The sequence below is a fragment of the Lipotes vexillifer genome, unplaced genomic scaffold (genome assembly GCF_000442215.2).
Source record: "Lipotes vexillifer unplaced genomic scaffold, Lipotes_vexillifer_v1.1 scaffold182, whole genome shotgun sequence".
NCBI lineage: Eukaryota > Metazoa > Chordata > Mammalia > Artiodactyla > Lipotidae > Lipotes > Lipotes vexillifer.
The window spans coordinates 4,932,601-4,947,826 of NW_006798798.1; the positions used below are offsets into that span (position 1 = coordinate 4,932,601).

At 42.1% G+C, this 15,226-nt stretch overlaps 1 protein-coding gene and 1 non-coding gene across 2 annotated transcripts in view; both read left to right on the top strand.

The window, feature by feature from the left end:
* The first annotated feature begins 3,732 nt into the window (after positions 1-3,732).
* The window catches only part of PDCD2L (programmed cell death 2 like), a 24,654-nt gene continuing 13,160 nt past the window's right edge, over positions 3,733-15,226 (top strand). Inside the window, exons 1-6 of the mRNA XM_007470962.1 lie at positions 3,733-3,840; positions 3,954-4,120; positions 4,238-4,298; positions 5,588-5,961; positions 6,861-6,971; positions 11,791-11,939. Of these exons, the coding sequence (XP_007471024.1) occupies positions 3,733-3,840; positions 3,954-4,120; positions 4,238-4,298; positions 5,588-5,961; positions 6,861-6,971; positions 11,791-11,939 (970 nt within the window). The remainder of the gene's footprint in view (positions 3,841-3,953; positions 4,121-4,237; positions 4,299-5,587; positions 5,962-6,860; positions 6,972-11,790; positions 11,940-15,226) is intronic.
* TRNAE-UUC (transfer RNA glutamic acid (anticodon UUC)) lies at positions 9,461-9,533 on the top strand. The gene has a single exon. It is a non-coding gene; the product is annotated as a tRNA-Glu (tRNA).

The following is a 15,226-nucleotide window of genomic DNA, read 5'->3' on the forward strand; positions in this document are numbered from 1 at the left end:
GGCATGTGGGATCCTCCCGAAACGGGGCACGAACCCGCGTCTCCTGCATCGGCAGGCGGACTCTCAAGCACTGCGCCACCAGGGAAGCCCCAGGACTTGTATTTTTTATTCCTATAAAGAGAAGACAAACTGCACCCATGAATGCTCAAAGAAGGGAATACCCTGACTGTAGAAAGTGACCATACAGGTGCAAATGTCCACTTAAAATAAATAATAGAAATTGTCAGCACTTCTCATCTTCCTATTGGTGAAGTGGAAATTGTTTTTTTTTAAATTCCAAAAGTGAATGCCCACTTCTTTCCCACTTTTGTAGAGGTGATAGAAAGATGCTCTTCAACAGTCAAGCTCTGTTGAAGCCCCTGCTGACCCACCTCCTTTCTTTTTTTTTGGTGGGGGGGGCGCCTCATGGCATATGGGATCTCAGTTCCCCGACCAGGAATCAAACCTGTGCCCGCAACAGTGGAAGCGTGGAGTCCTAACCACTGGACCGCCAGGGAATTCCCCCACCTCCTTTCTTAATATAGCTGACAAAAAGCTATATTCCCATCAGAGGCACTTCCTCTATTACAAAAGAGCAAGCACACAAGTCTGTAGAGAGGAAAATTCTAGGTGGCAGACCCTCTCAGGCTAACTTGTCTTCACATGAACTTTTAGCAGTGGGCCCACTGAGTTCCTCTTGGCCAGCTGCCAAGTCTCCTGTCTTCCCTTAGGCGGGAGCACCTGGCATATATATGACAGTTGGCCATGTGTCCCTTGGCCCTGACTTGTTCTGCTCATCACTGCCACTGTCATCACTTACAGCTTCCACTTATCCTGTGGCTGCCAGTTGTTGCAAGTCTTGAGCAGTACATTAGAATTCTGCAGAGGAACAGAACCAATAGGATATGTCTATGTATCTCTATACAGATATATGAGGAGATTTATTATGGGAGCTGGCACACATCATTATGCAGACTGAGAAATCCCACGATATGCTGTCTGCAAGCTGGAGACTCAGGAAAGCCAGGGCTATAATTCAGTTTGAGTCTGAAGGCCTGAAAACTAAGAGGCCACTGGGTGGGAGGCCCAGAGTCTAAAGGCTTGAGAGCCAGGAGCTCTGATGTCCAAGGGCAGGAGAAGATGATGTCCCAGCTCAAGAAGAGAAAGAATTCACCCTTTCTCCACCTTTTTGTTCTCTTCAAGCTCTCATGAGATTGGATGATGCCCACCCACGTTGTTGAGCGCAGATCTTTACTCAGTTTACTGATTCAAATGCTATTCTCTTCGGAAGCACCCTCACAGATAATCCTAGAAAAAAATGTTTTACCAGCTGTCTGGGCGTCCCTAAGCCCGGTTAAGTTGACATGTAAAATTAACCATCACAAGCAGCCCTTCAGGTGAGACTGAAGCAGCTTTCAACATCTTCATTCTGTACTTCCTCAAATACAAACTCTATCACGATTTGATGATTTGTGTGAGTTTGTCAGGAGGTCCAAACCCTACGAAATCATGAATTAAGTCAGACACTTCAGGTCTCACACATGCAAGCACTCCTTACGTTGTTCCAAGGACTCCACGATAATGTCAGTGTCAAATTTGTTGTTAAATTGCTTCTGAAATTCCAGGATGGGGCAGCAGTTAACATCTTGAACATTCCTCTTAAGTAATAAGGCTTCATGCTGCAATCACACTTTGATCAAGAGGCTGTAATAGGTTATATTAGGATGTAAACAGATGACACGATGGAGAGAGCTCAGTAACTGTTGGAGGAAATCTTGCTGTGTTAGCAAGAATAAGATTTGTTTTTTTTAATTTTTGGCTGCACCACAGGGCATACAGGATTTTATTAGTTCCCTAACCAGGGATCACACCAGTGCCCCCTACAGTGGAAGCATGGCGTCTTAACCACTGGACTGCCAGGGAAGTCCCTAAGAAAAATTTTGAAGTTTGTTTCTTCTTGCAATAATTTAGAAATGTATCCTGGGAAACATTAGCTAAAATAACAAGTATCTACCAAGTCATCAAGCCTCTTTGGCTAGACCTGAAGTGAACAGCAAGACTGGACTTCACAGCACCTTTAAAGCCATCACATTGGCAATGATAAACCAGAAGTAAACTGGTTTCACCTCCAGGTCCTCGCTGGGGCTGGAGCCAAACATCAGGAGGCAGCTGTGTCATCTTTTTTTTTTTTTAACTATTTATTTATTTATTTATTTATTTATTTAGGCTGTGCCAGGTCTTAGTTGCTGCATGCGGGATCTTCATTGTGGCATGTGGGCCACATTGCGGCATTCAGATTTCTTAGTTGTGGCATGCAAACTCTTTAGTTGCAGCATGCATGTGGGATCTAGTTCCCCCACCAGGGATTGAACCCAGGCCTCCTGCACTGGAAGCACAGAGTCTTACCCACTGGACCACAGGGGAAGTCACTTTCTTTTTCTTTTTCTTTTTTTTTTTTTACACACCATGGTATGAAGCCTGAAATAGTGCTTCTGCAATATGCTTTTTTAAGTCTGGTTTATTGAGGTATAACTTACATATAGTAAAATTCATCTTCCTTTGGTGTACAGTTCTGAGTTTTGACAAATGTATACAGTCATGTAACAAGCATAAGTGAGATATACAGCATTTTCATCACCCCAACAAGTTCCTGGCACCTTTTGTGGTCAACCTCTGCCCCCTAAACCCCTAAACCCAAACCCTGGCAACCATCCATTTGATTACAAAAAGTTCACCTTTTCCGGAATGTGGCCTTTTGTGTCTGGCTTCTTTCACTTAGCACGATGTTTTTGAAATTCACCTATGTGTGCCACAGGCATTTAAAAAACTTTATTACCGAAAATTTCAAACATATAAAAGTCAAATAGCATAAGAGACCACCCTGTGCCTGACACCAAATTTGAACAATTATCAACCCAGGGTCCATTTAATTTCATCTACAGTCCCGCTCATCATGTAGCAAATCCCAGATATATCATTTCATCTATAGGCATTTCGATGTGTCTTCTCTAAAAATTTAGGGCTTTCTTGGGGGGAAAGGGATAAACTGGGAGACTTGGATTGACATATACACACTGCTATATATAAAATAGATAACTAATAAGAACCTACTGTACAGCACAGGGAACCCTACTCAATAGTGGCCTATATGGGAAAAGCATCTTAAAAAAAAAAAAGTGGATATATGTATATGTATAACTGATTGACTATGCTGTACACCTGAAACTAACATTGTAAGTCAACTATACTCCAATAAAAATTTTAAAAATAATTTAGAAAATAAATAAATAAATAAAAATTTAGGACTTTGTGTTTTTGTTTTTTGGGGGAGGGGCTTGTTAACGACAGTACTATTATCCAACTTATTTTATTTTATTTATTTATTTTTCACGCACCGAATGGCATGCGGGATCTTAGTTCCCCCATCCGGGATCCAATCCGCGCCCTCTGCAGTGGACGCGCGTAGCCCTAACCGTTGGACCGCCAGAGAAGTCCCATATCCCACTTATTTTAGATAAAACTTTTTGGCAAGACTAGTTCACGGTAGAGGGTGCCAACTTCCTTTAGCAGCGCGCGCTACGAGCCAAAAAGCTTTGCCGCTCCGGGATTTTCGCCTCAGGGCTCCAAACTGTAACCCCGGAAGCGGTCTGAAGGGGGCGGGGCCGCCTCTCAGGCGTAGGCAGTGCGCGTGCACAGAGAGGCGCACCCTCTCGGTTGCCGTAGTTCGCCTCTTCACTTGGGCGCCTCGTCGACATGGCGGCCGTCCGGAAGCCGGTGCTGCTCGGGCTTCGCGAGACTGCAGTGCACTGCTGCCCCACGGGGCTGGGCGCCTGGACCGCGAGCAAGCTGGGAGGCATTCCGGTGAGGTGGGGCGCCGGAGCCGGGGTCGGCGGGTGCTGGTGAGGGCTACGGGGTGAGGGAGTGGGCGAGGTCTCGGGTAAGAGTCAGGGTCTGAGTGCCTCCCTTGCCCTCAGGACGCCCTGCCCGCCGTGGCAGCGCCGAGGCCAGTGTGTGAACTTTGCAGGCAGCCGCTTGCCCTGGTCGTGCAGGTGTACTGCCCGCTGGAAGGCTCCCCCTTTCATCGGCTCCTGCACGTGTTCGCTTGCCCCCGCCCGGGGTGCGCTAGCGGCAGGGCGCGCAGGTAGGCGGGGGCGGGAGCGGGGGGGGGGGGCCAGCCCCCGGCGCACCCGGAGGGGACTGGTCAGTCGGCTGGCAGTCGGCGATGGACCCTTCACCGCAGTTTTTCTTTACTATGAAGTTGGAAGGTGTTCCGCTCCCAGTGCCTGCAAACGCGAGAGAAAGAGACGCAGGACACTCAGGTAAAGCGCTTGTGACTATCATATTATGATCTGCTGTAATTTGAGGGTATTTTCCAGAATTTCGCTTAAGCCAAACTTTAAGCCATGTTCTTTAAAGTACTTTGGAATGGTTTCTGCTTTTTTTTTATGTTTAGTTTTTATTACTTTTTCTTATTAGTCATCCATTTTATACACATCAGTGTATACATGTCAATCCCAATCTCCCAATTCATCACATCACAATTTGCTTTTTTTTTTTTGAACCATAAAATGGTACTTCCTTAACGTCTTGTTAGTTGTTTTAATTATGCACTGAAGGTATGGAAGCACATAGCTTATTGATTTTTCTGTTTGGGAAAAAGTATGGGTGTGTACATAACATATCATTATATATGTGTGTGTTTATAGTAAATATACATACTGTGATAAGTATATGTGTATATAACAAACATATTTAATACGACAAAACTCGAATTTATTAAATTAAAAAAATCAGGCAAGTTGGTAGCTGCAGAACAAAATTCAGCTTCCCTTTGCCTGTGAATGCTGCTTTATATATACACTGAATTCTTAATGTGTGCCAAGCACAGTACTAGCAATACTGGGAATAAAAAGGTGGTGTCTGCCTATATTTGTCAGGGTTCAATTGCAGATAATAGAAAAGCACTTTGACTTTTTAAAGCTGAGACAGACTTAAAATTAGGTTTTTACTAACTTATTTGGATAGCCTGGAGGATATGACTCCAGGAGTGACCTCCGGAACCACACCTCAGAACTGGCCTGTCAAGGAGCTGCTAACCTCTCTTGCAGTCAGGAAACTGAGATGTGTTCTGGTGAATGGAAGCTGCCCTGGTCAGAACTGTTGACTCCAGAGCCTTGCTGTCTCCATCTACAGATCAGCTACCTTTTGCTTCATGGCCCCTCTTTCCACTTCACTCTGTCTCAAGTTTGTGTCTCTCTCTAGACACAGACAGACCCCCTGATCACACCTAGGACCCCAGGTGCTTAGGAGTCTGGGAAATGTAGTTCTTTCTTACCATGTGCAATACCTGAAGCACAACTGAAAGAGATGTTGAAGAAACCACCGTACTGCATTTGCCATGGTGCCCTGAAAAGGAAACACAGTATTTGTCACCTCCAACATGCTTTTGAGTAAACGGGGTCCAGGAAGTTGAATCAGAGTGGAGGGCGGGGGGTGCTGGTGTTAAGGCTCCCTCAGGAAGGTGAAGGGATGGGTGGCTCAGGAAGCCAAGGGAGTAGGTGAGATCACCCAAGTGTGCTTGAACCACATTCACTGGATATTTTTCCAGAAACAGGAAAATGGCCTCACAGCTGAGGATTGGTGTGAAGGTGCAGATGACTGGGGAAGTGACAGGGAGGAGCCGCCTCCACCACAGGTTATCTCGGATTTTGGAAATGATTCCAGCCGTGCCAAAGACAGAGACTGGACTGCCCAGCTCCAAGACCTCCGCCTGCAGGATACTGTCCCGGGTGCTGCTCCTCCTGTGCCTCCTGGGGAAGGGATGGCCTTGCCTTCCGTGCTGCCGCAGTTCCTGCCCTACTACATCTGTGTTGTTGATGAGGATGACTACAGAGACTTTGTCAGTCTAGATCATGCTCAGAGCCTTCTGAGGGAGTATCAACAGAGAGAGGGAATTGACATGGAACAGTTGCTTTCCCAAAGGTGAGAGTGTGTACTGCTGAGCGTGAGAGGTGATTTGATCAGGAAGCTGCCACAGTAGGTACCCTTTGGTTTTACCCTCGTATCTGGGGAAACTTTTTCAGGCAGCACTTGTGTGTGTAGGACCTTTCTGCTTCACGTCTCTCAGATGAGAAAGGGAGACAGACAAGGGGATCTTACCAGCCACCCTTGAGTTAGCTTGAAAACACTGTTCTGTTTATAGGGACCCTCAGGAAAGTGAACAAACAGAAGTTAGGGATACCAAGTATTTACACAAGGTGGTTTTACTAGCTCTTTAACTTTTCGGCTTTTAAATGTATAACAGAGACAGGTAAGTTAGAAAAATGCCATTTGTTTATTGACTCTTGCCTGTGGCTCAAGAACTGGCCTAGGACCTCAGAGACCCTCCCAGAGCCTCAATTCTCCCCTGTAAAATGGGGGTGATACTGATATCTGGGTGGTGTATCTCTTCACATGGTTTTTGGAGTTAAGTGCGAGGATAGGTCTTGAAAGTCTTTATAAACCAAAACCCTCTAAAGTTTGAAGTAAGAATAATCACTTTGCTATTATAATAGAATTACAATAGGATATATGGAGAGTTGACCTGGTTCTTTACCAGAGCTGTATCATTTGTAAGCTTTCTCAGAATACTGTTGGAGTGTGTGAAGAAGTGTTGGTGTTTGAAAATAATCCATAATGGAGAAAGAAATGGAGAGAGTGAGTGGACATAATGACTTTTTAAATTGCAAATAATTATCCAGAGTTGAAAATGGCTAGGAAGCAGGGCTTGAGAGAAGGGTGGCGGGGGGTTACTGGTATTCAGTATAATTTTCAGTATATTTCTAAATACTGTAATTCTCTGGATATATACAGGCAAAAGTGTTTTTTGCTTCTCTTTTTAGTCTTTGTAGTGATGGTGATGAAAAATATGAGAAGACCATAATTAAAAGTGGAGATAAGATGTTTTACAAATTCATGAAGAGAATTGCTGCTTGTCAAGAGCAGATTTTGAGGTAAAGGCACATTTTTTTAAATTGTTTTTCTTGATTGTAAAAGTAATGTATATAGGGCTTCCCTGGTGGCGCAGTGCTTGAGAGTCCGCCTGCTGATGCCGGGGACACGGGTTCGTGCCCCGGTCCAGGAGGATCCCACATGCCGCGGAGCGGCTGGGCCCGTGAGCCATGGCCGCTGAGCCTGCGCGTCCGGAGCCTGTGCTCCGCAACGGGAGAGGCCCCAACAGTGAGAGGCCCGCGTACTGCAAAAAAACAAAAGAAAAGAAAAGAAAATGCTTTTAAAAACCACCACCAGGCTCGGTCTCTCACTTCAATCACTCTTGTACTTTAATTTCAGTTCTTATTTCATTTTGGGGAAAATTTTCTATTTCATCGTTGAGTATTGTTTTTCATCCATTTGTTGAGTTCTCTATTTTGAACACCAATTATCCTTATAGTAGTTATATTTATCAACCTTCCATAGATATCACCTTCTCTCTAATTGCTTTGTCTTTTTCTTTTGCATTCACTAGATTTTCACAACTCTTTTCACCACGTCAGTACTTCGATTTTCAGCCAAGTCTATTATTTCTAAATTTATTCAATATGTAACGTGTGGCTTGGTTTCTTTAGCAATTCAATTTCCCTTGGCCTCTCATAGTTACTTCATTTTCTCAACTTTGAGCTCTTGGGTTTCACTGAATGTATTTTCTTACAAAGTTCTTCTATATCTTGAAAACTCTGCTGGGAATTATGTGTTCTCAGTTTATGTTTTCTTCCAGATATGGTTCTTGGCTCATTTTTGTTTGTACTATTCATTTCTTTAATTTTACTGATTACAGGAGTGGCATGCCACTTTTCATCTAGCTCATACCTGAAGGGGGCAACTCTGTTTAGGCCACCTGTTTTCTCCAAAACGGTGTGTGGGCTTTCTTACTGATTTTGTCTATCTCATATCAGAGGTCTGCTCTTTTCCCCTTCTCCAAGCATATTTTTCATTTCTTCTACTTTTCTGTAGTGAAGTGGGGTGGGGTTATGGTTCTGTAAGACTAGATGCAATCTACTAGAACACCTGGGTTTCACTTTGACTTCTCAGATAGTGTAAAATGTCTTACATGTTGGGAGATCCCATTTTAATGGGGAAGAAATTGCCCTTGACCTCTTTATCATTACTGTAACTAGGCAACAACTTTTGCTTCTGAGAGGCAATTCCTAATTCCCTGCATCATCACCCCACCACACCCAGTTCTCCGGCCAACAGCCCTACAGCAGAAGATACAGATTCTTTTCCTATTTGCTTCTTCCCAGATTCAAGATTATTACTTCAATTCTCAGGATTTTGTGGGCTAATCAGTATATTTTGAAGAGGTGAAAGAAGAAGGCTGTATGGTTAGAACTCACACTAAACCATTCCAGAAATTTCTCTACCTTCCTCTGTGAAAAGTAAATTAATTTCAAAAATAAATATTTAAATACATGTGAGGTACCCAGACCTGTATTAGACATTTAGTGATATTATATCCTGAGCTGCCACTCTTGAGTTTTATGGTATTAAGTTCCTTTCCTTATTTCAATGCTGATGGAAGGGATTCTCTTTTTAATACTTGTTTTTTTCTATTTTGTTTTTGGCTGACTTTTACCTTTTATATTCATCATATCAGGTATTAGGGGAGAAAGACCATTTGATTTTACTCTGTCCACTTTATCTGGACCCATTTTTCCAAGTTTTCCCTATGTCATTATTTTTATATACTATAACCTGCTGGGTATGTCATTTCCTCTGAGGCCTCTCTGACATCCTACTTATAATAGCTATGTTTTATTTTCCTCATTTATCACTTGTGGAAATCATACAACATGTCTATTTATTTTTAGCCTCCCTCACTAGAAAGCTAAAGCTATAAAACCACAGACTTTGTGTCATTTCCTGCTGCACCTGCAGCGTCTAAAATAGACTCAATAAATATTTGCTGGATGAATGAATACGTTCACTGAATCCTTCCAAACATGCTGTAAAGTAGGTACAGAAGAGAAAATAAAGGTAAAGTCATCTGCCCAAGGCCAAGTCTTCTAAGACCTAAATCAAGGTTCTTTTCAACCATACCACATTTGAAAAGGTGTTGGCTCCACCAAATACCTACTATACATGGGCACTATGTTTTGCATGAGAGTTATATACTGTCCTTACCACCAAAGAATTTACAGAAATTAGGTGATTCAGTAGACCCTTGTCTTAAGATGTCGAAGAATAGATAAATATGCCAGTGCTATTAAGAGATCCTAGGGCTTCCCTGGTGGAGCAGTGGTTGAGAGTCCGCCTGCCGATGCAGGGGACACGGGTTCGTGCCCCAGTCCGTGAAGATCCCACATGCCACAGAGCGGCTAGGCCCATGAGCCCTGGCCGCTGAGCCTGTGCATCCGGCGCCTGTGCTCCGCAACGGGAGAGGCCACAACAGTGAGAGGCCCGTGTACCGCAAAAAAAAAAAAAAGAGAGAGAGAACCTAGGGAATTCCCTGCCAGTCCAGTGGTTAGGACTCTGCACTTTCACTGCCGAGGGCCCAGGTTCGATCCCTGGTTGGGGAATTAAGATCCCACAAGCCACGCAGCACGGCCAATTAAAAAAAAAAAAAAGATCCTAACAGATCTCTGCTTCCCCAAAACATAGCATAGTGGATTTCAAACAACAGCCAGTATTTACGTATATTTTACAGAGTATTTGCCTCATCACCTCATTTAATTCTCATAGGAATCCTATGAAATAGGTAGTTGTATCATCATCCTCACGTTAGAGATGAGGCACTGAGGATAAGAAAGGTTAAGTGACTTGCCCACGGACCCACAGGTAGAAATGGAAGACCTGGGCAATGAACTTCCAAGACGTATGATTCAATATCCTATGCGCACTTGTTACTAACTACAAAGTATTATGTCTTCAGTATATGAAACTTATAAAGTAGAACGCACAGGGGAAATAAAATAAAAACTATTATAACTAACAAAAATTTAATTACAAAGATGGAAGTCAAACTGATAAGGACACACTCTGTAGTTCAAGAAAAATCAAGACCCCACACCCCAGATAACAGCCTCCTAAACCCCCATCTCAAGAATAGCATCAACACTCACCCAATTTCACAAGCCAGAAGCTCAAAACCACTTCTGTTGCCTTCTTTTACTCTTATATCCAAGGGTCACCAAGAACTGCCATTATAAAAATATCCCACAGGAAATTCCCTGGTGGTCCAGTGGGGAAGACTCCACACTCCCAATGCAGGGGGCCCGGGTTCCATCCCTACTGAGGGAACTAAGATCCCACATGCATGCTGCAACTAAGAATCTGCATGCCACAACTAAGAAGCATGCAAGCTGCAACTAAGAGTCCACATGCTGCAACTAAGAAGGCTGCGTGCTACAACTAAGAGCCCACATGCTGCAACTTAACATGCTGCAACAAAGATCCCGCGGGCCGCAACTAAGACCCAGTGCAGCCTAAATAAATAAATATTTTTTTAAAGAAAGAAAAGAAAAATTATAAATATTCTATGACCCCAATTATTGTTTTTAAAAAATACACAAAACCGGGCTTCCCTGGTGGTGCAGTGGTTGAGAGTCCGCCTGCCGATGCAGGGGACACGGGTTCGTGCCCCTGTCTGGGAGGATCCCACGTGCCACGGAGCGGCTGGGCCCGTGAGCCATGGCTGCTGAGCCTGCGCATCCGGAGCCTGCGCTCTGCAATGGGAGAGGACACAACAGTGAGAGGCCCGAAAAAAAAAAAAAAAAAAAATGCAAAACCTACTTACATGTGTGCATCCAAATGCATAAAAAATAAGTGAACTTAATAAAAATCTTAGCTTCATAGTTTGAGGAATACTGTAGGTTCTGGTTTTCTTGTTATACTTTCCTGTGTTTCCCAAACTAATATACATTACTTTTATTTTTATTTATTTATTTTGCGGTACGCGGGCCTCTCACTCTTGTGGCCTCTCCCATTGCGGAGCACAGGCTCCAGACGCGCAGGCTCAGCGGCCATGGCTCACGGGCCCAGCTGCTCCGCGGCACGTGGGATCTTCCCGGACCGGGGCACGAACCCGTGTCCGCTGCATCGGCAGGCGGACTCTCAATCACTGCACCACCAGGGAAGCCCTAAAAGTATTTTCGATTAAGGTCTTACTGTATAGCACAGGGAACTATATTCTGTATCCTGTGATAAGCCATAATGGAAAAGAATATGAAAAAGAATATATATATATATGTATAACTGAGTCACTATGCTGTACAGCAGCAAACACAACTTTGTAAATCAACTGTACTTCGGTAAAATTAAAAAACAAAGTCTGTCTGATAATTCCATCATTTTGGCTGTGGGTCTCCTGGTATTCTTTCTTTATGGGTCAATTTTTTCTGCTTCTTTGAATATCTAGTAACTTAAAAAAATTGTTTATTGGAAATTGTATGTTGAAGAACAGTAGATACTGAACTTAATATTTATTCCTTAGGGGTGTATGCCCCTTCTTCTGTAAGGCCAGTACTGTGGGGGGCTGAGTCTTTTTAATCTGCAGTTGAGCTGAGTCTGGGCTTTGTTGCAGTTTTAGTTAGATTCAGTTCAACATTAGCTTTAGTGCCTTCATCTAGACTTGGTAACCATTGATAAGAATTCAGATATCTTGCTCTGATATACAACCTTGCAGCTAGTTTTCTGGGCCGTTGGATTTTCTTTGCTGTCTGGTTTTGCTCCGGATACTCTCCAAGAAAGAAACAAAATTTGCAAAGCGTGGTCTTAGATGTTGGAATGTGACTTGTATGTGGCCCTGATTCACGGTTCTTTATTTCCTTGCTCTAGGTATTCCTGGAGTGGAGAACCACTTTTCTTGACCTGCCCTACATCAGAAGTCACTGAGCTCCCAGCCTGCAGTCACTGTGGAATCCGAAGGATATTTGAGTTTCAGCTTATGCCAGCGCTGGTCAGCATGCTCAGAAGTGCTAATTTAGGTAATAAGCCGTTCATTTATTTGAGTTTGTGGGTTTCTAGCAGTAATTTGGAATTATTTTAAAAATGAAAGACTATTGTTTCATTTTTGTTTCCTTATAAAATATAAGCATATTACATAAAATTTGGGAAATTAGAATTATTATTTTTAAATATTTATTTTATTTTTAAATTTTCTTTATTTTTTTTGGCTGCATTGGGTCTTAGTTGCGTGGGATCTTCGTTGAGGCTTCTCTCTAGTTTGGCATGTGGGTTTTCTCTCTCTAGTTGTGGAACACGGGGTCCAGAGCATGTGGGCTCTGTAGTTTGCGGCACGTGGGCTCTCTTGTTGAGGTGCACGAGCTCAGTAGTTGTGGCGTGCGGGCTTAGTTGCCCCACAGCGAAATTAGAATTATTTTAAGGAAACTTGTGTTGCTTCCATTTGGGGCTATTATAAATAAAGTTACTATCAATATTTGTGTACAAGTCTTTATATGGACATAGGCTTTTCAGTAAGTATCTAGGAGAAAAATGGTTGAATTATATGGTAGGTGTGTGTTTAACTTTTTAAGACATTGCCAAACTGTTTTCCAAAGAGGTTGTGCCACTTATATCCCAACCAGCAACACATGAGAGTTGCACATCCTTGACAACACTTGATATGGTCTGTCTTTTTCATTTTAGCCAGTCTCACAGGTGTGTAGTGATGTCACATGGTTTTAATTTGCATTTCTCTAACAACTAATGATTTTGAGCATCTTTTCATGTGTTTATTTACCACTATATGTTTTCTTTGGTGAAGTATCTGTTCTAATCATTTTCTCTTTTTTAAAAATTGGATAGTTTGTCTTCTTATTGAATTTTGAGAGTTTTGTATCTATTCTGGATACAAGTCCTTTAGTATATAATTTATAAGTATTTTCTCCAAGTCTGTGGCTTGCCTTTTTTTATTTCTGTTGTTTTGGTATGGACTCTATTCTTTAGAAGCTTTCAATTTACAGAAAAATTAAGAAATAGTACATAGAGTTCCCATATACCTCACACCCAGTTTCCCCTTTATTAACATTTTACATTAATATGGTACTTTTGTTACAATTAATGAACCAGTATTAATACATTATTAACTAAAATCCATAGTTTATTTAGATTTCCTTAATTTTTACCTGATATCCAAGAGCCTGTCCTGGATACCACAGTGCATTTAGTTGTTGTGTCTCTTGCCTGTAATGGATTTTCAGACTTCCTCATTTTTGAAGACCTTGACAATTTTGGGGAGTACTGGTCACTTTTTTTTTTTTTTTTTTTTTTTTGGGTAGGAGTTTATTAATTAATTAATTTATTTTTGCTGTGTTGGGTCTTCATTTCTGTGCGAGGGCTTTCTCTAGTTGTGGCAAGTGGGGGCCACTCTTCATCACGGTGCGCGGGCCTCTCACTATCGCGGCCTCTCTTGTTGCGGAGAACAAGCTCCAGACGCGCCGGCTCAGTAGTTGTGGCTCACGGGCCTAGTTGCTCCGCGGCATGTGGGATCTTCCCAGACCAGGGCTCGAACCCGTGTCCCCTGCATTGGCAGGCGGATTCTCAACCACTGCGCCACCAGGGAAGCCCCTGGTCACTTATTTTGTAAGATGCCCCTATATTGGAATTTGTCTGATTTTTTTTCTTATAATCAGAATGAGATTATGGGTTATTGAGAAGAAAATCACAGGGGTAAAGTGCCATTTTCTTCTTGTCACACATGATATCAAGGGTGCATCTTTATACATTGACTGTTGATGTTAGCCTTGATCACCTGGTGTTTCAGGTTTCTCCAGTTGAAAACAATTCCTTTTTATCCCCCCAGTCAGAATAAAATGACTTGTCTTTTTATTCTCTAAACAGTGTCCTTTCAAAAAACAGTTTTTAATTTTGAAGGACAATTGATTCATTTTTTCTTGTATGGATCATGTTTTTAATGTCTTGTCTAAGAAATAATTGCCTAGCCCAAGGACACTAGTTATTTCCTAGTTTTATGTTTTACATTTAGATTTATGTCCATTTTGAGTTAACTTTTATATATGGTGTGAGGTATGGATCAAGTTCATTCTTTTCCATGTGAATATCCAGTTGTTTCAGCACCGTTTATTGATAAGGATATTCTTTCTCTGCTGAATTATCTTTTACCTTTGTTGAAAATTGGTTGTCCATATATGTATTAATTTATTTGTTTACTCTCTATTCTGCATTCTGTTCCATTAATCTGTTTTTCTGTTTTGACACCACTGACACACTGTCTTGACTACTGTAGCTTTGTAGGATTTGTAATCCAGTAGTGTCAATCTTGCAGCTTTATTCTTCCTTTTCAAAGATATTTTGACTCTTCCAATTCCTTTGCATTTCTGTGTTTTTAAGAATCAGCTTGTCAGTTTCTTTAAAAAGTAAAAAGCATTCTGGGGTTTTGATTGGGATTGCATTGATTCTCTGGATCAGTGTGGGGAGAATTGATATCTTAATGTTGAGTCTTCCAACTCATGTACATAGTAAGTCTTTCCATCTATTTAGGTTCTCTTTAATTTCTTGCAGCAGGGTCTTACACTTTTCAATGTATAGTCTTGCACATCTTTTTTCAGTTTTGTCTCTAAGTATTAAGTGCTTTTTTATGCTATTGTAAATGGCATTTAAAAAATTTCAATTTCTGATGTTTGCTGCTAGTATATTTAAATATAATTGATTTTTTTAAAGATGTGTTGTAAAATATACATACTTAAAATTTACCATTTTGTGGTCATGAAGAATCTAGGGGCAAGACGGCAGTAGAGACGCAGACCTATTAGAGAATGGACTTGAGGACATGGGGAGGGGGAAGGCTAAGCTGGGACAAAGTGAGAGAGTGGCATGGACATATATATACTACCAAATGTAAAATTGATAGCTAGTGGGGAGCAGCCGCATAGCACAGGGAGATCAGCTCGGTGCTTTGTGACGACCTAGAGGGGTGGGATAGGAAGGGTGGGAGGGAGGGAGACGCAAGAGGGAAGAGATATGGGGATATATGTATATGTATACCTGATTCACTTTGTTATAAAGCAGAAACTAACACACCATTGTAAAGCAATTATACTCCAATAAAGATGTTAAAAAAAATTTACCATTTTAGCCATTTCTTTAAGTGTATAGTTTAGTGGCATTAAGCATATTCACAATGTTATGTAACCATCACCACTATCTATTTCCAAAACTTCTTTGTTATCCCAAACAGAAAATCTGTACCCATTAAGAATTAACTACTCGCCCACTCCCAGAAAGGAATTAACCCCCCTATTTTCTCTTTCCC